This window comes from Dysidea avara, chromosome 4 (genome assembly GCF_963678975.1).
Source record: "Dysidea avara chromosome 4, odDysAvar1.4, whole genome shotgun sequence".
Taxonomy (NCBI): domain Eukaryota; kingdom Metazoa; phylum Porifera; class Demospongiae; order Dictyoceratida; family Dysideidae; genus Dysidea; species Dysidea avara.
In genome coordinates this window covers 42,477,438-42,502,572 of record NC_089275.1, presented here as the reverse complement: position 1 = coordinate 42,502,572, position 25,135 = coordinate 42,477,438, and the positions used below count along the sequence as shown (strand labels likewise).

The following is a 25,135-nucleotide window of genomic DNA, read 5'->3' as shown; positions in this document are numbered from 1 at the left end:
CACGTATATTTTGATTCTGACACTATATGATACTTAGTCACAATTAATACGGAGTTGTCCTGAAATGTTGTTGAAAGTTGTATAGCAAACACTTTAACATGCACTGGTCTTGTAGATATAGCATAATTGTTATGACAAGCTTGTCAAGTCAATTGCAAAATATTATTGTTGTGTATGTTGTGTGTGTACATGTTTAATTGTTTGAGCACTTGTGTTTGTGTCATCATAAAACGGTGTACATTCCTACACAAAAACTCCTGCTTTAGCCAAATCTTGCACTATCTTTTCTGTTGTTGATGTAAGAATTTTGATCTGTCTGAGAATCTCAATCAACTTGGACCAAGATTTAGGGGAAGCTCCTTTGTCAGTGGATAGCCAATTTTCCAAAAGTTCCACACAACATTTCAGTGGATCATGGTGACACTTCTCTCTAATCAACTTTTTATCCTCCACCTCATACTCCAAATAATCAGCCACCAAACTCCAGTCAGCTGCTATTCTGGGAATCACCACCTCATGTAGTAGCCTCATTGCTGGTCCTGTGTTGCATTAACACTATAATACATGTCACAACAATGAAATATTAAATGTATGATTGCCGTCACATTGATTTGGAAATGTGATGCTACAACCAAAGCCAAATATTTGGCCATGGTTCTCCAAAATAACAAACACAGCTAAAATTCCTATAGGAGAATCGCAGTGGGTTTGCTGTAAAGTATAGACATTAGTGGGTCTTGATTAAATCACGTGAACATCACATGTACAGTAACAAAATGATAATTGCTAAATAAAATTTACACTAGCTACACTGAACCATTATGTATTTTGTACACATCAGTACATAACATACTTTTGATGGCTGGTTGATCAGGTGTCTTGACAACAGTCAATGGAGTCATATCATCAGTTGATCCTGTGTACAAGCAGGTAATTATGACTACAGTTCACTGCTCTTTGTAATGCTCCACATTAGGGCTGAGCGATAATATCATTTTAGCAATATATCGCGATATTTTGAAAGTATCGCCTTTCTTATTATTAACTCTTGATATCATGATATTTTGTTACTTTAACTATCGTGATACCATACCTGTACATTATTGTCATTAAAAATCCATTTGTTATGCAGTACTAGGCTAAGAATCCTTGTAAGTCATAAACCGGTTAGCCCTACAGAGAGGTGTGAACACCATGCATGTGTTACAATAACCGTCAAGGATGATAGTGGCTAGTTTGAAGCTACCTTTAAAGACTTCCTGCAGGAATACTGAGCAATACACTATGTAGCACCAGCTATGATTGACTTATTCGTGAACTATTCGATCGTGATACTAAAATGGCAATATTGCTCAGCCCTACTCCACATGTATATAATGTATGACCAACTACACTAAAGACTTTGAGCAGGCTGTAGGACCAGGTGTCCTACAGACCTTCAGCACTTGTGCTGTAAAGCATTAATAAATAAATAAAACACCATCCTTCCCTTGTACAAGAACATATTATATACAAAGTTATCAATTTGCTTACCATTTTCAGCTGGTAGATAATTTTCATTATATACAAGCCACATTAATTGTGGAGCTTCCAGTTTTATACGGAACACACTGTTTATGCTACATTGGGCATAAATTGTAGTAGACGAAAGTGTTTCTGGTAAAACAGCAATATGATCTTCAGTGCTTTTACCACACTGACACAAAAAGCCATACTGTAATCTTTCATAATCAAAATTTAAGTGAATACAAACTTCTGTAAGAGCATATACCAGATAATTGTAAGAAGCCTTTATGTGGATACTAGATGGACTATCATTATTAATGTGCCTCATCTGCACTTCAAGATAAGACACTTTATCAAACAATGACAAGGAATAACCATCAGGTAAACTGAATGTGATCAAATTACTGAAGGTGTGGTGTACACCATCATGAGAGAAATGAGGGTGCCAGCCTTTAGGTGAATGTTGTAGTAGTTCAACTATCAGAGAACAGAAGAATCCTCTTGGTAGGAGACCAGAACGAAACTGAACTAACAACGGCTGTCCTAGAAGTTGTCCGTAGTGAAGAAGAATTTCATCTCTTTGTTGCAGAGTAAAAGTAGGTAAAACAAAAGGTATGAAGTATTCCTCTTTCTTCTCCTCTACAACTACAGGAGCAATGATCCTCATGTGGACAAGCAAAGACAAAAAGAATTCTTCTTTGATGTCTTCTTCCCATTCAATGTGCTGAAGTAGATCCTTTGAGAACAGACCTTCATATTTTAGTTTATGAAAATCGTGACGGTTGAGAGAAGCTTGTTGAAAAGTGACACATATGATGCTACTCAGTTTATCAAACCACCACTGGTGGTCAGTAATGACATAATCACACAATCCTGGAACTTCTGCAAAGTATATCAACACACCCAACAGGTGGTGGTACAATAACACACTCCTGACTTCTTCTTTATCAGAAATTAAACCAGTTTTATTGGCAAGTGCAAAACAATCATCAAATGACATGTATGATTTCTGCTTTTTAGCACAAGCCTGCCTAATTTCCAGCTCCAACAACATCCAGGTTATTGGCAACTCATAAACTTCTTTTTCTCTTGCTAGAGTTTCAATCCTATTTCGAATTATGTTTGCTATAGGATCTTCGTCAAGCCTTGAACCAGCAGTAGAATTGTCTACTGAAAACAGAACACTTCCTTCTGTAGTCTGCCACACAGCAGCTTTGCTGCAATGTGTTTTGTCTACCAGAGCAGCTAACTGATCTGCTGTTTTTGTTTTAACTTGTTTTGGTACTTTATCTGCATGAGTACCCACCAAGCAAATGTAAGAAGAATTGTTTGTGCTGGAAATTGGTGCTAGATGTGGAATTTTTGGAGGTGATCTTTCCAGTGCATCATTTGCAGATGACATTAACAACTTGATCATATCCCGGTTAGAGTATCTCAAATGATATGGTGTAAATATGTGCTTGCCATGTTGACTGTACTCCACCAACACTTGATCATCAAGGCTTTTGGATAAATCATGAACAACAAAAGTTACTGTTGGGTTAATATTGATTGTGGGTAACAAATGGATGTATTGTGGCTGACCTCCAGTGTCCAGCAAAGTGATGATGTTTAGTACTTCTCCTGGTCGATGAGTGAAGGTAGATTGGGAGGCTGAATTAAGAATGGTTTGAAAAGTGGACAGACTTGAACCTTTAACTGATTTCACAAATAATCCAGTAACCCATTGCTTTAAAGAAACCTCTTGTTGTACAGGATGTTTGTAGGATTGTTTGACTAGAATATCTGTAGGTAAAGACTGCAAAGGCTGTACGGAGTCTTTCGTAGATTGTGGTGTGTGAGGAGCTGGCAGTGATGATGTTGTCTTTGTTGGAAGTAGAACCGATTTCAGAAAACCAATTTCAACATCAGAGCCAAGTTCAATCCAATTGATACTGTCAGGGGATCCTTGAAAAGCAGCCATTTTACAAGACACAGCATGAGAACTGTGAACAACATTGGTGCTGTGGTGATCTTTATTGATTCTCTTTTTCAACAGCAAGTTAACAAAACTAGTTTTACCAGCAGCTCCTGATCCTGTAAAAAACAGTTTTAAAAATCTCACAGGAAGAGTTCCATGTTGCTTCTTAGCCTTATTAAGATTTTGCTGCAGCCGCTTAGCCCTATCAAGAATTAGTTTCCTTTCTACATCTCTTTCTGTTAGCTATACAAGTGAATGAAAATTCCATTGTACATACACATAGTGTTGTTTATTTGGCATCAAATGAAGAAAAAAATTTCCAGCAGCAAAATAATAAAACCAAATTACTAGCCAATTAGAGCACAGGGAATTAATTACAAATGCAGCAAGACTGCATTTAAGGACAAATTTTTTGTAAATTACAGTGAGTTGCCAACATTCATTTGTTGGCTTCACCAGATATTCGCTTCTGTATAGTCTGTATACTCATCAATTACTTTTAGTTTCGTGGACACATCATTTTTGTACAGACATGCAAGTAGAGTTGGGCATTTAATGATACATTGTTGCTATCGCAATAAGAGCATGAAATGATAACTGGCCTGGAAAATGGCATAAAGTAGGGACCTGTTAACAGGTGGCTAGAGTCTAGGAATAAAGACAGTGGCACATTAAGCAAGGTTGTGTTTTAAGGATGGTTAATGGTTTATACCAGCAGTTAATATCCCTCATTACAATGATGTGGTCAATACCCATAAGTAATAATTGCTATGAAGTGTTGAACTTTTCATTCAATATAGGCATTAAAGCTATATTTTGATAAAACATTGAACAAAGAAAGCTGAACCTAGCCAACTTGCTCTAGCATGGCAGATATGTGTGGGCTGACCTGATATTGTTTGGCTCAGTTCAATAGATGTTTATACTGTGGTGATAACTAAGATAAGACGTGCTGAACCAAGCCAAAGTGTGATATGAGGCAAGTATAAACACAGTACACGGCTATCAGATTTTCTTTACATATATTTTGTTAACAGTTTGTTACTATTGGATTTTGTAAGAATGGCTACTTTGGCCATATATGGTCATTTACTACATGATGAATGTGTGGTTCAAAATTTTTGTATTTTGTAGACATAGAATTACTTGTTAAAGATGTAAGTGACTGGATCTGCAAAAACCCAACATAATGGTGCAAGCCTAAATTTTCAGTATAAGCCATTGATTGCAATGGGTAAAATATAAGCATACTTCAAAAAAAAATCTAAATTTTTAAACACCTTGGTTTTCGTGAAGAAAAGGTATAATGATAAAAACCTAGATATCATTTTATTCGCCTACTCAATGGGGAGTTCACAAATTGTTGTTTCATTGCAGTAGACTAAAGGATATGTGAGTTAATGGCATCTGTTTATGTCATGTCAAAGTGATCATAAGTGATTGATCTTTCTTCTCTGATTTCGTCTCTGTGCGTAGTGAAGAAAGGGGATAGAAAGAAATCTCACCCAGTAATGGACTCCCCTATTAAAGGCAAACATGATGGTACAAGTTGCAACTCTGTACTGCATTGTGTTTATAAGTTACAGCCATTTTTGTAAGCACCTGTAATTTATTTCCCAATACTTACGTACTGTACAAATTGATCTTCCTGTTGTTGCTCCAAAGGTTGTTGGCATACAAGGCTGAAACTTGGCTGGCATGGGTGGATCTGAGGGGGTAGGGGGGGCTTTACCCCCCCCCCCCCCCAGCCCCTACCTTGCCCCTCTTTGACCTACAGGACTATATTGGTATCAGAAACAGGAATCATGCATTCACACTGTATTCAAAAGTACAGAAAGCTAACAGGCAAATAGAAGACAAAAGTTATAAACGCACTTTACAACTATAAACTGTACACTGTGAAGAAAATGAGATGAATTTTTGTACTAAAGATCAAGATACTCTAATAGAGCAGTCACTACTCTAATAGAACAGTCACAGTTCTACTAACTGACAATTTTTGTTAATTACAATGCTACCTTATGATTAGTGCACTTTACCATCACACAGGCTTACGTAACCAAATGCTTTGCAAAGCATTTGGTTAGCTAAAATAGCTATGAAAATGCTCCCAAATTTAAACCTAGGAGACCTAATTTTAAAATTTTTATCAGAAGATATCCAACTAGAGTCTTAGAAAGTGTATGCCCTTCATTTATCCAGCTACACAAAGGTGATATAATTTGTGTACTAGAGTTACATTCTTTTCTTATTGATGGATTTTATCCTATAACTTCTTACCCCCCCAGCCCCTCAGCAGTGTCTCCTAGATCCGCCTATGTTGGCCAGAGTACACATTTGGCTAAGTGGATTATAAATGATTAAGAATTTGAAAAATGCACAGGTTATCGCAGATCCGGTCACTTATGTTACAAATAAATAAATAAAGTTCAAGTCACACTCAAATTATTTTGTGGCAATTAAAATGTCTCAAAATTTTAATTTATTGCCCACCATCAGTGGCAGAGGAAGTAGTTGATGTGGGGGGAAAGGAGGGCTGACAGGAATATTGAATCTCTGGGAGCAAGGGGTCTGGGGGGCTAAGTTGTAGCAATTACAATGTCTCAAAGTTAAGCAAATTTCAGTTGAAGGGACCAGTGCAAAAAGGATAACTGATAACCCATATTAGAAAGATAAAGCAAGTGGGCATAGGCGACGGAAACGGGGGGCTAGGGGGTGAAGCCTCCTCAGAGGGGGCACATCTTACATACAAGTGTGACAGCATTTAATCTCACTTGTTGGCTGTGTATAGTAAAAGAGTGCTAAAGTTGTGCCAAAGTAAAATCTTGCTGTAGCTGGAGATAGACACTAAAGCCTACCCAAAAATAACACTTTCTCCTAGGTCCCATGGCCAGCTGATACTGACTTATTTAATTACCTTTTCTGGCTGCCAACACAAGTTATTGGCAGACCATCAATACATTAAAGATAATAATAATAGTGATAATAATAAATAATTTGAAGCATAATAAATTAGGTAACCAAAGCATCAAGCATTGTACATGTTATAGTAGGGGTTAGTAAGAAATCATAGATTTGCAAACACTCCCAAAATGTATTAGGCTATATGGAGGTCTAAATATTTCAAGGATAAAATTTTTGCTGATAACCCCAAAACCACGAAATCAGCAAAAATTTCCCCCCTCAAAATATTTAGGCTATATATTCTATGGTGTGCGTAAGATGAGGATGAATGAATGTAGTACCCAAGGAGTTGTCTCTAGCATTTATTAACGCTGGGTAATCTTTTTATATAGACTTAATTACCAGTTTAACTTTTTTGTGAGGTAGCTAGCTAATAATGTCTTTGAGGGGTGGATCCACCTCAGTATCCAGACTTCTAAAAGCGAGGGTTCCACTCTTATAATGGTGGACTCTCCAGCAATGTTTTACTGTAAAATCATCAACATTTAGGCAATTAGAAATGCAGCTGAAGCCTATAACAATTACTGTAATAGCTTTAAAAGACAAAACGATAATTATTTTAGAGATGCTTATTGCGTATGAAGGTAAAACATAGCTGTTTCAAGTGATATTTATACAAGCTATGTGGAAAACAAAAAGAGTAAACTAGCTAGACAAAAATTTAAACAAACTAGCTATTTAAATTTCAGAAGGAAGTAGGGGTTGATATAATATACACGCTACAAAAAGTAAGGAAACAAGTTTAATAATGTTACAGCTGAAGAGAAATGATCCAGCAGTAAAAAGTAAGGAAACAAGATTAGACGACTATTTGCTTAAATGAGACACACTTTAATCCCTACTTTTGGCTAATTTGATGGTCTCATTTCAAGATGCTAGCCAAAAGTAGGCATTAAAGTGTGTCTCATTTTAGCAAGTAGTTATTTAATCCTGTTTCTTCACTTTTACTGCTGGATCATTTCTCTTTTCAGCTGTAACATTTTCAACTTGTTTCCTTACTTTTTGTAGCGTGTATATTATATCAACCACAACTTCCTTTTGAAATTTTTAAATAGTTAGTGCTATATAGCTTTACAGAGATGAGGTAGAAAATTGTACAACACAGTAGTACTGTTTAGTAGAGATGATGAAGTTCTAGAATTGATTGCCAAAAATGACAGACTCATGTTTCAGCTTGGCAGTATTAATTAAACACGAAAATGCCTACAGTGATCTCAAATCCTTCCAACAAGTTTCTATGAATATTCTGGTAACTGACTAACTGATGCCTCTAGCCAAGCAAAGTTCAACAGTGGTTGAGGCTATGGGCTTCATTTCTTCACTGGGCGATGACACATCAGCTGAAAACGTCCCTTTTTGCCAACTGCAGCACCTATAATGCATGAATCATGGTCTTAACTTTGTCTTTCTTTGTATCATTTCTTTCTAAAAATACTGTGTAGGTGTTGATTAGCAGCAAAAATAATAAAAAGTTACATACAAGAAATCCAATTAATGCATATAGTGATCAGTTTAACCCTTATTACCACAAAGAACTTTTGTGGAATGCATGTTTACACAATATGGGCATGCATTGTGACATTAGGTGGGGTAAATTAATTCTTATAGCCTAAAACAACACATTGTTCAAAAGTCTGTTCACTGCGCTACTTGGAGAAGGTTAAATGAACACTGCAGCTTACCTAAGGAAAAACGAACAGAACTTGTTGCAAATTGATAGAAGCAACTACTGCCAAATTATGGATCATTTTATAAAGTTATGTAGAGGGTTTGTGTGTTTCTTTGCCAAAAAGTTTTATAAGACCTCACTGTTTAGTATTAGGGATAAACCCTTGGTTTCATTTAAATCCTTGTTACATCACAAGTAGAATGACCTAAATTGTGTAGCCATACATATGGATGCTTCAGTGTTTGTGGAAGGCACCAGTATTTGAGCTAGATTTTAGGCCTATGCAGGTTTAAGGGTTAATTAAAAACTTGATAATATTTTTACCAACTACATGCAAGGTTTCTTTACATTGCCACCAACCATGTTCACAGTATCAGGTACTTTAGGACAATGATTATCCACTAATGTCTTTGCTATCATTTTAAACAACTTTTGGATATTCTCGCCAGATTTGGCACTTGTTTCCATACACATGTAGCCTAAAGTTGCTGCCTTCTTCTGTGCAATCTTGAAGTCTATGTAATTGGTAGTTGCTTCTTCCGTTGCCTCCTTTAATTTGTCTTTCTTGTTTGCGACCATGATCACCGGCATGTTGTCATCAAGTTTGTCAGCAAGGTAACAGTACATCTCGTAGTTCCACCCATCAATGCTGCTGTAAGATCCCTGGTCACAGCAATCATACACCATTATAACAGCATCAGCCTCGGAGCAATAATGTTTGTCTATCGAGTCCTCCCTGAATCTCTATTAATAAAAGACCAGAGTATGCTATGTAATACACAATGAACAACAATGGTATGCATGCACCACAATACTTGCAAAACTTAATTGTTTGTTTAGTATAAACACACAATGTCTATGTAGCACGAAAGCATGGATGTTATATACACAGATGAGAATGAAACTTTGCACATGCAATACATATGTTTTTGTGTACAAAGTGACCTTTTGACCTGAGTAGACAGATTTCACCATACATAGAGATCTGATCTAGACATCACATGCACCATCCCTTTTTGGGTGTACCAAGCACAAAAACAATTGATTGAGTTTAAAACTTTAATTTTTTGAACAGAAAAAGTATTGTACATATAACACTACAGCATAGAAAGAAAGGTCCCACCATACTACAGTACAAGTTACAATTCAAAGAGGCATCTTTGCTCTCCCATGTAAATTGCATGAACAAGATGCATAGTAGATATTTAAGCAAATTTGGGAAATCAGATTGACTTTAACCAAATTACATTAGACCTCAATTAAGATAATCTATGATCTATTTACAAGAGCATTTTTGCTGGTTTTCATTACTGGATTTCCCCTTGCACTAATCCCTCCATTAATGACACTATTACCTCATCATAATATAATGTACAGGAACCTTACACAGACAAAACCTTATTTGGGAAGGAAACATTTTTGCAGACTAGATTATGTGTAAAAATCTTCCCCAGATATTTCCCTTAATTCCCAATTGTCTCTGTGTAATCAGTGAATGGATATTTAGATGAACGCAATACAATGGAACCCGTCTAACTGGTGGAGCAGGTTTTTATTGCAAGGATTTTAATTTTACATTTAGGGAAGTAGGGCACTTTAAGATTTATTCTACCCTATCGGTTTTGGTTTCATGAGGATTGAAAACTGCTACACAGGAAAATTCCAACAAGCCAAGTGCTTGTAATGTACAAAAGTTGCTCATTTTTATAACAACCCATGATCAGCTCAAGGAAAAAGGCCTACTTGAAACTACTCTACTTGAGCTAATTCATGCTTTCCATCTTGTCATAATACCAATAGATTAATTATAAGTACCACATGCATGTTATATTTCTGAACATAATTCCCGATTAATGTCAAAGTGTCCTTTCCCTCATTATTTTTACACGTATACTTGACAAGCTTTCGAAAATGACTAACAGGCTCTCCATAGTGGAGTTGCAGAGCCCCTAAAACAATAATTACTTGTGAGTTTTCCAGGGACCAGCCCATCTCCTTCCTGAGACAATTGCTTAATCATGCCAAGCTGTGGATTCCCATATCCAGCAAAACTTTTGTAAGATATTCCAGATTTATGAATACGTTATGCCTGTTTCATATAAAATAATACCATCTTCTAAACAAGGCACCATACCTTCTGCGTACTGTGGTTGACAGATACAAGGTTAAGTTTATCAGATTCCTCAATGAAAGGTGATTCGATTCATGTGTAAGTTCTTTGTGTAGTAATGAAGGGGAAGCTGAAAAGGAGCAAAATGTACGTGTTTACAATGCCCGTAAAAACACATGTTTTCCAACATATCTCTGTAAATTAACCTACTTAACACTTTGTATAGTCAGAGTCTTATTAAGGTTACGGTATAGCCCCGGTTACGGTATAGCCCCGGTTACGGTATAGCCCCGGTTACCCGTTTCAGTCACCGACTATCGATACAAAAAATACGTAATCAGCAATGCTATTTATTGCGCGTTGTTGTAAGGTGATGCTCGTCGTGGGTGTCGCTTAGACACACGCTCACAAAAGTTATTCTTCACCAAGTAGTTATGATGATTTGGCCGTCAACGAAGGAAGTTAATAAATAAATAAATAAGTTCTTGTCGTCACCAACCGATGTGATAGTTTGTTGACAGCCCCACAGTCTCTCCGAGTCCATGACAATTTCATTTATTATACCATCGGAGTAACATCGCGTCGAATGCTGCTACACGCTCGCAAAAGTTTCAAGTTATAGACCACTATTGTTCGTTTTGTTGTTACACGGTACTGAAACTGAGAACTTCTAGTAATTCAAACACAGAGGAGGGAAGAAGAACAGTAAACAAAAGTAATTGTAGAACCAACGAAACGATGAACTGTGAACTGTTGTATTCTGATGATGTGGTTGCGAACATTGTGGTTAGCTATGTACAGTATAATAATATATGCATTACAAACTACAGTGAGTGAATATTCAGTTGATAAATATGGCTACTGTCATCATGAAGGATTGAGCATAAGTTCTCCGACTCTGTGGTCCCATTCTTCCTTATTGGTGATCCACCGTGGTTCACGTACGAATTATTGTGCGATGGCAAGTCAATTGTGGAAGAATGCTATTGAAATAAAATTGCCTCACCTTTTGAATAAAACTATTGCAAAACTGTTGGTCAAAATAAATTCGTTCCACTTTGAAATCTGCAGTAGTCCGCACAAAGAAATCACACCACTGCTTGTCAGTACAAAGCATGGCTACCTGCACTTGATAGTGATATTGATGTGAGCGTTTCAGTTGTGTTTTCCCTTGATGGATGGTAAGAAACTTGATTTTCTTTTCTATGATGGCTATCTCTATTTGTTGGTCTTTGCAGGAATGTGGATTCTTAAATTCTACCAAGCCGTCTGTTGGTGTTTCACAAGGGTCATGAACAAACCCATCTGGGGTGGCTGCTAGCCATGGATGGTTTAAAGAGATAGCAAGTCCACATTCAGTATTCACGGTAATATTGGGTGAGTACTGTTGCATGTATGCTAGGTATTGTATTTTGCTTCCTTCTTCTTGGTCTAGTCCCCATGTTGTTGCCTTGTTACCCCTAAAGTTAGACTGTACCAGCTAGTGCACTAGTGGAGTTACTGGAGTGGTATCCTTTCGTCTGGCAATGAGACCAACATTGGATGATGTAACCCGCAGTCGTCTCTCTTCACACCATATTCCCAATGACTTGTGGTCACTATGGTGTTTCATGGTAGCTTGTTCTATGTTGCTGGCTGAACTACTATTAACCATTACATTGTTTCTGTAAAATTAGATCATCATGTCTTGGAGATCCACAGCTGGAAGATCGGATGTAGAGTCATCAGGTTCAGGACCACCATCATGTCTGGAGTATGCCTGTCTTGAGACTGCACTGTTGTCATTTGAGGACTTTGCTCTCTTCCGCTGCAGTCTAGCATTTTCAGTAGCCTTTCTATGACGATCAGCTTCTGCTGCCTTTGCAGCTGTTAATGAATAGGTTTTGAAGACATCATTAGCTGGTGTAGATGTGATCTTCTCCCATGCTATAGGACCCCACATTGGTCCATCATTGTTTCGCAAGCCAGCACCAGCACAGCGACCTGTCCATGACCCTCTTTGACTGCGATTAATTTGTTTCCCACCATCAAACTTTGCACGTATGTGCATCCAGGACTCTGCTAAGTTGGTTGTAAAGTTTCCTACATAAAGATCTCATAAAGCATGCAGAGCTATGTAAGTTATACTTACCAATCAACTGAGGAGCTTTTTCAGCTAGTCTAGCAACCACTCGTTGTGTATCACAAATCATTGCTTCATCTAAGGTGGTTAGTAGTTTGTCAGAAATGTGTCTTACTTCATCTAAATCTTTATCAATTGTACAGTCGTACCAGTCCTCCTGAAGTTGTGACATGATGCTGTCTACTTCACCTGGATCATCATTTGCATCAGGTAAGCTGTGAAATGCCATTCTCTCAATGATCGTATGTTGGTATATTGCAGTGATGGTGTGCTACTGTGAGGCAGTGATGGTGTGCTACTGTGAGAAAGTGATGGTGTGTTACTGTGAGATAGTGATGGATTACTCAGGAACGATGAGCTGCTGATGGGCAGTGATGGTGTACTCACTGATGATGAGCTACAATGAGGTGGTGACAGTGTGCTACCATGAGGCAGGGATGACATGTTAGATGAAGATGGGTGACTATTTTGTTTGACTTTACAAAAATCTGTACTGCATTTTTTGTGGTAGCCAAAACAGTGAAGTGGACCATTGATGAGGTCTTTCCGTAATTTGACAACTGCCATTCGTTTATCATTCTCCTGGCTTCTCATGACAATGGCACATCGTGCAGCTTGGGTAAGTCTCTTTCTCATTGCCTCGGTTAGTTTTCCTCTCCCTTTATAGGTGGGGTTTTCCTATACTATTTTCTCAAGATGTGTTCGATAACATTTGACTGAATGGTTTGCACACTCTATCTTCGTAATGGCATACCCCCATGGTATGTTAGATATTAGAGTGGGGTATACTGAACTATCTCCATCTCCTATAAAGGATATGTACCTCACACCATGTTGTTGTTCACATATTCTGAATCCTTCCAAGATGATTTGGCTTCCATTTCTGATGATGAGCCACTCCAATTCATGAAACATTGGTGTTCTGGAGGAGTGCAGTTGAGGTTATTTGCTCTACTACAAATGTAGCAAAATTTATTTCGAACACCTATGAATAGGAGTTTGCCTGTTTGTTTTCCAATGATTATACCAACCCCTGATTTGGCATTGTAAGTGTGTCTGTGTGTGCGTTTGCACCATCCGCCATCTACTATTACTGTTATTGCAGGCACACCTTGATGGTAACTGTTGTTGGCTATGGCTAGAGCTCTCTCTTCTTCACCTGCTATCTTCATGGATTCCTACAACAGTTCCAGCAGAAATAAATGCTGCCTTGGTCATTGTTGATATGCCCATCACTGACATTGACTCTGATAAAGGTGCATATTCATTACCAGTGACCATTTGACCCCACACAGCTGCTAAATTGCATGTCCAATATTGACCTCCACTTGTACCAGTTGTTTTGGTAGATGTAGGAAACTTAAAACTGTTTATTGCATCCTGTACAAATGCTAACAAGTGTAGATGCTAATCCAGCCTTGTTTGTTTCTCCAGTTAGAACTATTCTTTTTTCTTCAGGGATTGTGCAGGGGGACTGACAGGTGGCAGCATGCTCACTGATAGTAGTAAGGTGGTGTTTCAAGTTTCCCAAGTTGATGATTCTATTGCTATTCAAGTTCAAGCTGGTGAGTACCTTATGTTTTTTGGTGTACTTGCTCTTTTTGAAGTTTTTAGATTTCTTGGAAAATCTCCCATTGCACCTGTGAGAGCCTTTGATGGTCCTATTGCTTGCTGTGCTATGATAATTATATACACAACATTGTTTTATTTGTTTGTAACACTTCATTCAATACATTACTTGTGTTTGTGTAGAAAGTTGTTGCTGACAAATTGGACTAATTACCTGTCGCGTAGCACCAGCTGGTTGCTAATTTATAATGCACCGCAGAATGCTGTGCGCATGTCAGAGATAGTGTACCCTACGGATATAATGGCGAAGCTTTAGTGATGGATTCGACCTCTAAAACGCGCCACATTTTTTGAACAGTCGCCTATTTCTAGTTCACCTTGTTAGTTGTAGCGTGTAGAATAATAAAATTTTCAGGTCCTGTGGAAGCGTTTTTCTTGAAATTCTTTCCCTGGATGCCGCTATTGTTGATAGAAGTTGGTTTATGGTGTCAGTTTAGGACGTTTTGTTACAAACAATCGTTCTTAATGCGTAAACAAACAAAAACGCTTCCACAGGACCTAGGTATTTTTATTGTTAATCTATTTATTCAAAAATTAGTAAAGTACACAAATCAGTTAGTCCCAATTTTGGCGGCGGAGTTCCATCTTCTCTCGTCTCCACTGCTTTATCCTCCAAGTTGTGTGCCTTAGTTTGTCCCTAAATAAAATGTAGTAATGAAGTTTATAGTAATGCACTAGTTGTTTACTCCTACTACTAAGTGGCTTAGTTGTACAAAGTACATTTACTTTTTATTTCGCCCACGCATTAATCACTATCCCGTAACCTTAAGCATCCTTCACCGCGTAAAACTTAGCAAATTTAGTTGAAGATAACAACTTGTAAATTGGGATATTCCTGCCGAGACAATTAAAATTTCCAATAGGTTAATGTATGGAGTGTGTGTTAGGTTGTCATCAACAGTAAACAACTGTCACTATGGCAACGTTTTCCCATTTGTACAGTCGGAATTAGATAGAGAAATTCAAGGGCTTTCTTTTGTTGCATGGTGTAATGATTGTGACCATGGAGAAGGGGATTCGCGTTAGCACACTGTTAACTCTATATTCACTTATTATCAAGACTATCATGCATGCACATTAAAACTACACATACATTACAAGTACATGCACAGTATATACAATCCTAATAGTACATACACTACACATGGTGTGCTATTGAGATTTTGTGAGTTCAAGATTGTAAATTAGTGTTTTTGTACGTAATGTAAAATACATGTATTTTGCATTGGACAACGAATGACAAGGAATGATGAGATTTTATGATCAGCCTGTTTACCAAGCTGAGGTTTCAAAAAAGATATGTGACTGAATTTGACAAAACCAGGCTTCGATGCACAAAGCTTCGTTAGGAGATATGGTGATCTTAAGTAATCATTGTGTAATAACTTCCCAGTGCCTACAGCTGTGCAAACAAAATTTGCACCAATTATTCATCTATTTACTAGCTATCACTGAGTGGGTGTATAAATTTCTGATACCCAAAATTTGCCCTGTTTTGGGCAACTTTTTTCGAGTGGGTTATAATATCACAGGTGGTAGTAATAAGAGCAATGGGTGGGGGTGGTTGGTGGGCTTAATATAAGGGTATAAAATGAAGTAAGAAGACGAATGGAATCCAGAGGCCACGTTTGGGCTCTCCATGGCCCTCCATGGCCCTTAAATCACTCCAAATTGACCGAGAACACTATTGGCGAGCTCTCTGTGAAGTCCCACCTCACTACACACCATTATCACAAGCCATGGCCATTTAATGGTGCCAATCTCCCACTCATGGCTTTGACAGGGTCGGAAGAAAGCTGTTACACAAACCAGACCTGCCAGTCCTGAAGGAAGTACAGTGTGGAATCTGATAGTGTATTAGACCAGCAATCCATTTCCGGTAAAAACGTAAGTTTGATTTTGTGTGTGTGGAAGCCTTGTTATATGAAATCCGGTCACATATTCATATTGAATTTATTTGGTTAATAATCAATACAATAATACTGAAAGGGACACGCCCACAAAAGTATGTAAAATGCTATAAAAAACCGGTGATTTTTGAAGCGCCCACAATATTACGTAGTGATACCAACAAAAAATGGTCTGCTAATTACTCATATACCTCTAAAGAATATTTTCAAGACTGTAGCTGCAGCGGGCGCGCCTGCAGCGGATGCATGGGCCCAGCACTGTTTCTGAACCCGGTTCGTCGTTTTGCCCAGTGCATAATGTATTGTGGGATTCACCCGTTACCAAGACTATGGGAATTCACCTTAAACTAATTAGTCTAAACACAAAAAATGGTCTGGAACATTGTGTACACGAACAATACTTCTGTAATTCGAGGGAATTGTATGAAGAATTGTTGCCCTCAAGCGGGCTATTCAGTTTAAAGACAAAAGTTAAGGAGAGCCACTTCGAGAAGGTGCCGCATGAGTAACTTACTTTAGAATAGCTTTGTTCTAGTTTCTGTAGGCCTATATAAACAGACACCATGTTTCCTAAGCCAACTTTTAGTGGGTTTCTCGTACGTTTTTGAACTTACCATGTCGGTAGATATGCAGAATTCCGCTAAAATCAGTAAATTTTATTAGGTTCACAATCCCAATGGCTAATTTCAATATGTGAATATTAGATTTATAATTCTTAAATTTTAAGGGTTTAAAACAATGTTTTAAGAACTTTTAATGTTGACCACCTGAAAATGCTTGATTTGACAAATCCTGCACATATCTTTTAATATGCTACACTATTCTAGTCTACTGAGTTACACAATTGTTTTTACAACCAACAAACAACACGCAGTAATGCAATAAGGTATTCTTTTCAAGTTTCATTGCCGCAAACAATAAGGATATACTGAAGGTAGAAAACACTGCCAACACGTTAATTACTCACCAAACCTGCTGTGTCCCAGATGTGTAGCTTGATTAGTTTTCCCTTTACGTCCACTTTTACGAAATCGCTGATGTAGCCAGCCTCTGCCACTGGGTCGCTGAAGAAGATATCTGTAACGAAGCGCAGCAGGATACTGGTTTTACCGACACCATAGTCACCTATTATTATGACTTGGAACGCGTCGTCCACTTGTACGCTAGTACCGTCTACCTCATCTTGAACTTGAGCTGCCATCTCTCTCTCCTGATGTGGCTTTTTAAAATCTATGTCAGTAAACTTTAAAAGATCTAGTTAAGGGTGCTCGCGGCTATTTGAAGCCATACAACATGCAATTTTTGTATTGTTGCTTATACTCACATAATGTATAAAATGAATCCATATGCTACTTACGTTGGAAGTGCTTCGCTTTCTCTTCAACACAAACCAAACAGAATTCTTCTAGCCTATACCATTTTATAGCTATGAGTAGTTCTTTATGAAGCGCTTAAATCGAAACTAGTCCTCCATTTTTCACAGTAGCGCACTGGAAACCACATTTAACAAACTTCAGCTTATAACTCACAACTCTATGTTTAGTATTAGTACACAGCGTACATATAACTTAAGTTAGTACTAAAAGTGTGCTACACCATTCAAAACCTCATGTTCTCGGTGCCGTAACTCATGAAGCCATAACGCTACGGACAAAATCTAAACATAGACCTCTGGAGAATGTATCAGCGAATCTCCCTACAAAATTTGAAGCCTTCACGGCTATCACTCAAAAACTAGTTTTATTTTTAGTAAACATGTGTAAAGATTGCGTGCGCCCAACATTATTGATATAATAACCACACAAATTCCTATTGACCGCAATCACCAACTTTTCAAAATAACATGTCATAAACGCTGTTCAAAACACAAGAAGCTCTGTTTTCTCTTCTTCATACAAAGGAACAGCTTCTTGCTCCGACTGGAGTCTCCAAGTCGCTCTTGGATAGGTTACGCTAGGCATGCCATCATCAGCAGCTTGTAATGCACCTATCAATGTTAAGCCCCAACCCCCCCCCCCAGTACGGGGAGGGTGGGGATATAGTGGGGATTTGATCAAGTGAAAAGTCAAATTCCCCTACCTGGGGGTGAATTATCAGGTCAAATCCCCACATAGTCCCGCCCTATGAGGTGGATAGGAAGGGGATTTGACAACCAACGTGTTGTAAAAACAGAAGCCACAGTGGCAAAGGTACACGAGGTGCTGTGGTTTTATCACGTGTTCTCTCGCGCTTCACGTATAAAACTACTGTAAAGGATCTATGCTACTATAGAGCGCTTGTTCAAATTCCCCACCCCTGGGGGCAAAATTTAAGTTCAAATCCCCTCCTAACGCCCCACATAGCCCGTACTGGGTGGGGTGGGGTTTGACATTGATAGGTGCATAACGCCTTGTGATTCCAGCTGGTAACATTGTCCCCTACATAAGCAGCTTACAATTACAATACTAACTACCAGCATACCCTATCACTCGAGAAAACAAGGCACGAACGAACGCATGTTGCCTACAAGCAAAAAGTGCGTTCACACTTGTTGCCTTAAATAACACTTACTTTTAGATTAATTCATAACTGTTGATCCATCAGACAATCATTTGCTAACACTTCAGTGACGATTCTGAAGCGAAAAACATGCTATTCTTCCTCGTGTTCTCTGGTTCTCTGGCGCATTTGTTCTCTGGCGCAAAACATGTCCATGCGTAGTAATGCCAATTATGATGCAATAGCTGCATGTGGTTTCTGGGCTGGCACTTAAACGGCTTCAAATATCAGCGAGCACCCTTAACTGTTAATAATATTTGCACACACACTACACCTTTACGTAGTGTCGAGTCCTGTACATTACATATAATTAATTAATTAATAATTAATTAATCTTCATAACCATACCATGCAATTAATGTCATGCATGGTAAGACATGGCAAATTTGTACATGAGAAACCATACAAATTTCTGTATTGTTATAAACATTTGCTAACAAAACTATACTAAGAATGCATTATCTAAAAAGTTATTCTGGAGAGAATCCCTCAGTTCAATGTCCATACTGTTCAAAAGCTTTGCTATTACCAATGATCATGTCTGAAAACTTCTTGGATTCGGAGCTTGATAATGTGGAAATGAGATGGCTAGCTTGTATATGTCTCCTGATATGCATGCATGCTGTTGAAAGTTGTACAGCAAACACTTGAACATGTACATACCATGCAGTCTTGTAGATACACAGTATAATTATGTGACAAGCTCGACTTCAAGTCAATGCCAAAATTGTATTTCTTTACTAACTAAAATAGATAACCAGCCATGCAGCCGCCGTATTGCCTTAATGTATTTTTTGTAACATTATATCATTGATCAGTGTGATTGGTATGGTACAGTGGTTGTGATTGCAGGGGAGGATCCAGGGGGGCCGGTTCAAAGGGTCCATGGAACCCCCCTTTGAAAGAGCCTCTCTTGCTCAAGATACTCTAATAGAGCAGTCAAATCGAGATACTCTAATAAAGCAGTCACAGTAGTCTTTTGAGGAGTAGTGTAGCAAGCTATGTACCTAGTTATAAATAAGGAAATGTAGTTGGTGAGGGCATCTATGGTGAGGGGCAGCTGTTGTCAGCAGGTGATGACCTTTTTTTGGGTCTTCAACTTACAACCAGGCTGAAGTTGCAATTCCAAAGTGGAACCCCCCTTTTTAAAAGCCTGGATCCGCCCCTGGATTGGTATGGTACAGTGGTCCCTTTATTATCTGTGTTCAGATAATTGAAAAGCTTAGATAATGGAAGCCGCTTCATTTACACAGAACTCTGCTCAATTACTCTAATAGAACACACTCTTTAGATAAAATGCTCTGATAGAACAATCACTTCCACAATTTGGATAATGGAAAATTTGGATAATCAATGGTGAGATAATTGAGGGACCACTATATGTGACCCAGTCTGGGAAAACCGGGCTCATTTCACTGACCTATTCAGTTAAAACTATCGAGAAATGCCGGTGTCACAGTGATATGTGTTTCCCCGAGTTTCGTGTTTCCCCGCACACACATCTAGTCTTAAGAGATTTTACTTGAGTGACTTGATTAATTTAGGTATTTGAGAGCTTTTCACTTGAGAGGCTTTTGACTACTTGAGAAATTCTACTTTATAGAGATATTTCAGTACTTGAGAATTTTACTTAAAAGTTATGTGACTACCCGAGAGACTTTCACCTGAGAGCTTTTGACAACTTGAGAGATTTTAGATCTGAGAGGTCTCAGATTTTTGCTTTACGGATTTCAAGTTCCAGTCAGTTATGTACTTCCAAAGTCACTTTACTGTACAGGTATGCATCCATTGCAAGATATCTGCATGGACAAGAAAATATTATGCATGCAGAGCATGGAGGAGATGAAAGTTTAAGCTATCCATACTATTGTGATTGGGTATGCCAGCATAATGTGAGAGTTGGATTTAGCTATGTTGTTCTTGTTTTCTCTTCACAGGTGAAATGTGACAAATGGACACACATGCTATTTGGAAATGGCTGAAGCCAAATTCTATATACTGTTTATAGAATTCCGGCCATCAAACTATTTAGCAGTAAACATTATAGACAGTATATAGTAGCTAACTTAATCTTTATTATTGTATGTGTGTTAGTTCTCCACTTCCAATCCATTCTCATACATATTTGTCTTCACTTCAGTAGTTACAAGTACTAGCAAGTGTTAGCTATAGTAGCACCAAGCATATCGTATAGCAGTAAATAGTAGCTGGCAGTATAGTGGCAAGTAGTATAGTTATAGTGGTAGCAACGAGTATAGCGGTATATAACAGGGGCAGATCCAGACTTTTAAAAAAGGGGTTCCACTTTGGAATTGCAACTTCAGCCTAGCTGTAGGTTGAAGACCAAAAAAAAAGGTCATCACCTACTGACAATAGTTGCCCCTCACCAACTATATTTCCTTATTTATAACTAGATGCATAGCTTGCTACACCACTCCTCAAAAGACTACTGTGACTGCTCTATTAGAGTATCTCGATTTGACTGCTCTATTAGAGTATCTCGAGTAAGAGAGACTCTCTCAAAAGGGGGGTTCCATGGAACCCTTTGAACCTCCCAGATCCGCCCCTGTGTAAGCAGTAGCTATAGCAGTAGCTATAGCAGTAGCAGCAACAAGCAGTAGTCTATATAGCAGCAAAGGAGCTCAGATCCTGCATACAGTAGCTGGCGCAGCTAGTAGACAAGTAGTATAGCAGCAGGAAAAGGGGCAGCAGTGGCTAGTAGCAGTAGTAGAAGCAGCAAAGCAAAAACAGTATACGTACATGTACTTCGAAACTGAATGTCAGGGAAACACGCATCCCTAGGGATATGTGCATGTGCTTTACCTGGGGAACATAATACCTGGGGAAACATATATCACTATGACTTGTAGATTGCTAGCCAGTTAGTGATATGTGTGTGGGGAACACAAATCTCGGGGAAACACATATCTAATCCATAACAGCCAAGTTATAAAAAAAAGTGTGCGGCCCTCAAAAAGGTTATGGTGAAAAAAGATGTGAAATCCAAGGTGGCTACCAAGAAATTGACAATTCAGGTGAATTTTTGTGCCGTTTGGTCTTGGCACAAAATTCACCTGAATTGTCATTATTAAAATTTTTACCATTAACCTACCATCACAGCCATTTCTTGGCCGCCACCTTGGATTTCACATCTTTTTTCACCATAGCCTTTTTGAGGGCCACACACTTTTTTTTACAGCTTGGCTGTTTTGGATTAGATTTCATTTCTTTTTGTATTTGCATACCCCAAAGCCAGCCATAGGCTGGCTTTGGGACTTTTTAAACCTATCTTTATTTCTTTACCACAGGAACAAGAAAAGATGAAGTAAATGTACTTTAAATAATTTATCAGTAAATGTACAAATTATATATATAATACATATATTTATTACAGAAATCTCCATGGTGGTTTCTTTGTAACTGAACGCTCTACAAGGTGACTTCTTCTAGATGCTCTCTCTACAGGGTGAATTGTTTACAGCTGAACGATCTACACAGTAACTTCTTCTAGCTGATCTCTCTACAGGGTGATTTGTTTGTAGCTGAACGATCTACACAGTAACTTCTTCTAGCTGATCTCTCTACAGGGTGATTTGTTCGTAGCTGAATTCTGTACAGGTGATTTGTTCGCAGCTGAGCTCTTTACAGAATGGTTTCTTTGTAGCTGAACTCTCTACAAGGTAACTTCTTCTAACTGATCTTTCTACAGGGCAATTTGTTTGTGGCTGAATTTTCTACAGGGTGATTTCTTTGCAGCTGAACTCTCTACGTGGTGGTTTCTTTGTAGCTGAACTCTCTACAAGGTAACTTCTTCTAGCTGATCTCTCTACAGGGAGATTTGTTTGTAGCTGAACTCTCTACATGATGGTTTCTTTGTAGCTGAACTCTCTGCAAGGTAACTTCTTCTATTGATCTCTCTACAGGGCAATTTGTTTGTAGCTGAACTTTCTACATGGTGGTTTCTTTGTAGCTGAACTCTACATGGTGATTTCTTCTAGCTGAACTATCTCTTTCCATAGTTGCATGAACTCCCTACAAGGTAACTTCTTCTAGCTGATCTCTCTACAGGGTGAATTGTTTGTAGCTGATCTCTCTACAGGGTGACTTGTTTGTAGCTGATCTCTATACAGGCTCTTTGTTTCTAGCTGATCTCTTGAATTCTCTTCAGGGTGACAGCTCTATTAGGATGACTGCTCTATTAGAGTATCTTGATCTTACACTTGCTGCACCAAGTTGGATTTCGTGTTATAACTCCGTGGCTTTAAGTCTGATTCTTCTACACCATTGATGAGCCTTTCTAAGATGATTACTCCATCTGTACAACGATTTTCAAAGCATTACCCCAAGTGGTTTATCTGGTAGGCGTGGAAACAGTCGTTTTTTTATTAGCTAATCTCGATTGCATAATTGTTACACACTGTTGGTTTTTTCGTTGTATCTTCCTGGTTTTTACCTTGATTTCTTTCAAACCACAAAAGGTTTGAGGTTCAATAGTTAACCTATTCACCCACCGATTTTCAGCTTCTTCCCTTACGTGGTTTACCCTGTAGGTGTGACAACATATTGGTGTTATTTTTCGTGAATAATCGCTCATAACTCTTTGCCTGTTTATCGTATTCCAGCCAAAGTTGGTACCGAGATGCGCCTTTATATCCCCCCTTCTGTGTGCCAAATTTCAAGACAATCTGATATAGCATTCGCAGTTTTTGTAAGTGTGTGACAAGAAATTGCTCATTTTTACAACCCACAATCAGTTGCTTGTTCCCCCAAGGAAAATGGCCTCCATGACACTATTCTACTTGAGACTACCAAGAGTTAATAATAAGAGAGGAGAGTGTCTAACGCTGTATAGGCCTGTAATAGATGATTGCGCAGAAGTTAAATGGCTTCCTTTCCATGTAACGTACAGGCTTCTAGTATTTGTTCGCTTCCTTACCACAATTAGTTTAACCGCACCGTGATGAATCCTCGAGAATATTCGAAGACTGAACTAAAGACTGAGCTGTATGTACAGGGAACAGTGCTGAAGAATGCTCAAAGGTAGGGTAACATGGCGACGCAGTGAAAATTCGAAGCGATACTCCGCCTTTGGTTCAGTGTTTATTGGTTTCTCAGACGCTCTCCCCCAGAGTTATCTTCGAGGTTAACAGCCACACTTCTTTACGCAACAGAGCGATGCTCTTCGTGGTGAACTTGAACATCGAGTTGAACGCACACCCTTGTGTCTGGGATAGCCTTTGTGGTTAAATGCGAAAATATACTAGCCAGTCTGTCGTTACGCGGAAAAGAAGCCGTTTAACTTCTGTGCAATCATCTGTTACAGGACTATACGGCGTTAGACACTCTCCTCTCTATATTATTAACTCTTGAGACTACACTATAAATTAAATGCTTTCCATTTTCATATACCGTATAGCCAGAAAGTTTGGCAGGAGGAAACGTTGGCGAATTTGCCGTGATAGGATTTTGGCGAGAACAAAGTTTGGCAAATTTGTCGAGCTACTATATACATATTTGTATTGGACAAACAATTAAAACAAAAATAATAAAAAATCAGCAGAATTTAGATTGGCGAAACATCGTTCAGTCGCCAAATTTGCCAAACTTTCCGGCTATACGGTAACCAGTAAGCAGCAATAGGCTAAGTGCCACATGATTATGTTTCTGAACACATTCCCAAATAATGTCAAAGCATGCATGAGGTGTTCTTTCCCTCATATATTTATTTATTGTACTGGGCAGTCAGTACATAAATAAATTGTACTGGGCTTCTTTCCCTCATTTTATACGTATACTTGACAACACAGTTTCGAAAATGACTACCAGGCTCTCTATAGTGGAGTTACAGAGCCCCTAAAACAATAATCACTTGTGAGTTTTCCAGGGACCAAGCCCATCTCCATATTCCTGAGACAGTTGCTTACTCATGCCAAGCTGTGGACTCCTACACTACACTAGTTGCTTAACACAGTTGTTTTATTACAACTAATAAACAGCACGCAGTAATGCAATGAGGTCTTCTTACAACTACAAAGTTTCATTGCAAAAAAACATTACGGGAATACACAGCAGAAAAGACTGCCAACATGTTTACCCACCAATTCCGCTGGTTCCCAGACGTGTAGCTTAACTAGTTTGCCATTTACGTCCACTTCTTTTACGAAGTTGCTGATGTAGTCAAACTCTGCCACCGGGTTGCTGTAGAAGACATCTTTAAAGAAGCGCAGCAGGATACTGGTTTTACCGACACCACAGTCGCCTATTATTATGACTCCGAACGCGTCGTCCACTTGTACACTAGTACCGTCTACCTCATCTTGAACTTGAGCTGCCATGTCTCTCTCCTGATGTCGCTCCTGGTGTGGCTTCTTTTAATTTCAGTACGTTTTCACTTATTTCGTAAATCCATAGATAATAGACACCCCACTTATATCTATGGTAAATCCTTTATTCTGGCGGCGCGCTCTTTGTTTGCGCGCGCCGTCCTGGTTGCATAATTTACTGTCCCACCAAAAGCAATACTGATAGTAGACAAATATAAGGTTTTCCTGATATAAAACAGGAGTAATTATATTATTATTATTATCAATTTACCAAAAAGGAAGGCATACACAAAAGGCAAAGCCTGTACTGTCAAGGTGTCCTCCTACAAAAACAAACATACATATACATATACCTACAGTACACTACTACAAACTAAAAAGTACACAACAAAACACAAAACAGT

General features: G+C 38.5%; 2 protein-coding genes across 10 annotated transcripts; one reads left to right on the top strand and one right to left on the bottom strand.

Annotated features, from left to right (window-relative positions):
* Nucleotides 1–53: 53 nt before the first annotated feature.
* On the bottom strand, nt 54–24,794 carry LOC136252233 (uncharacterized). 6 transcript variants are annotated; one of them, XM_066044632.1, is made up of 7 exons: nt 16,838–16,881; nt 10,234–10,339; nt 10,065–10,188; nt 8,460–8,843; nt 1,534–3,709; nt 854–916; nt 54–539 (listed from the first exon to the last, which is right to left on the bottom strand). In XM_066044632.1, the coding sequence occupies exons 3-7, from the start codon at nt 10,089–10,091 to the stop codon at nt 244–246; spliced, it is 2,946 nt and encodes a 981-aa protein (XP_065900704.1). In that variant the 5' UTR covers nt 10,092–10,188; nt 10,234–10,339; nt 16,838–16,881; the 3' UTR covers nt 54–243. The 6 variants fall into 6 exon arrangements, with proteins under 6 accessions (XP_065900704.1, XP_065900702.1, XP_065900706.1 ...); XM_066044630.1 differs by lacking the exons at nt 10,065–10,188; nt 10,234–10,339 and adding an exon at nt 16,996–17,097 and having other exon boundaries at nt 16,838–16,947; XM_066044634.1 differs by lacking the exon at nt 10,065–10,188 and having other exon boundaries at nt 16,838–16,878.
* LOC136252240 (uncharacterized) lies at nt 10,096–14,237 on the top strand. Of its 4 annotated transcripts, none has more exons than XM_066044641.1 (10): nt 10,096–11,390; nt 11,448–12,414; nt 12,475–12,541; nt 12,593–12,631; nt 12,680–12,950; nt 12,999–13,092; nt 13,146–13,272; nt 13,327–13,377; nt 13,790–13,896; nt 13,939–14,237. In XM_066044641.1, exons 6-10 carry the CDS (start codon nt 13,077–13,079, stop codon nt 14,214–14,216), a joined length of 579 nt encoding a protein of 192 aa, XP_065900713.1. In that variant the 5' UTR covers nt 10,096–11,390; nt 11,448–12,414; nt 12,475–12,541; nt 12,593–12,631; nt 12,680–12,950; nt 12,999–13,076; the 3' UTR covers nt 14,217–14,237. The 4 variants fall into 4 exon arrangements, 3 of the variants coding, with proteins under 3 accessions (XP_065900713.1, XP_065900714.1, XP_065900715.1); XR_010699425.1 differs by adding an exon at nt 13,437–13,587 and having other exon boundaries at nt 10,520–11,390; nt 12,593–12,950; nt 13,946–14,106; XM_066044642.1 differs by lacking the exon at nt 13,327–13,377 and having other exon boundaries at nt 10,523–11,390; nt 12,593–12,950.
* Nucleotides 24,795–25,135: the final 341 nt, after the last annotated feature.

What these genes read in the sequence shown, in the direction of transcription:
- LOC136252240 (XM_066044641.1), top strand. An exon ending in TCTGGAGGAGTGCAGTTGAG is followed by an intron (nt 13,273 to 13,326) that starts GTTATTTGCTCT and finishes ACCTATGAATAG; the next exon opens with GAGTTTGCCTGTTTGTTTTC. An exon ending in CCAACCCCTGATTTGGCATT is followed by an intron (nt 13,378 to 13,789) that starts GTAAGTGTGTCT and finishes TTTTTTCTTCAG; the next exon opens with GGATTGTGCAGGGGGACTGA.
- LOC136252233 (XM_066044628.1), bottom strand. Translation starts at nt 24,743, where the DNA reads ATGGCAGCTCAAGTTCAAGATGAGGTAGACGGTACTAGTGTACAAGTG. An exon ending in TTATCTACCAGCTGAAAATG is followed by an intron (nt 917 to 1,533) that starts GTAAGCAAATTG and finishes GCTTGTACACAG; the next exon opens with GATCAACTGATGATATGACT. An exon ending in TGATCAACCAGCCATCAAAA is followed by an intron (nt 540 to 853) that starts GTATGTTATGTA and finishes AATGCAACACAG; the next exon opens with GACCAGCAATGAGGCTACTA.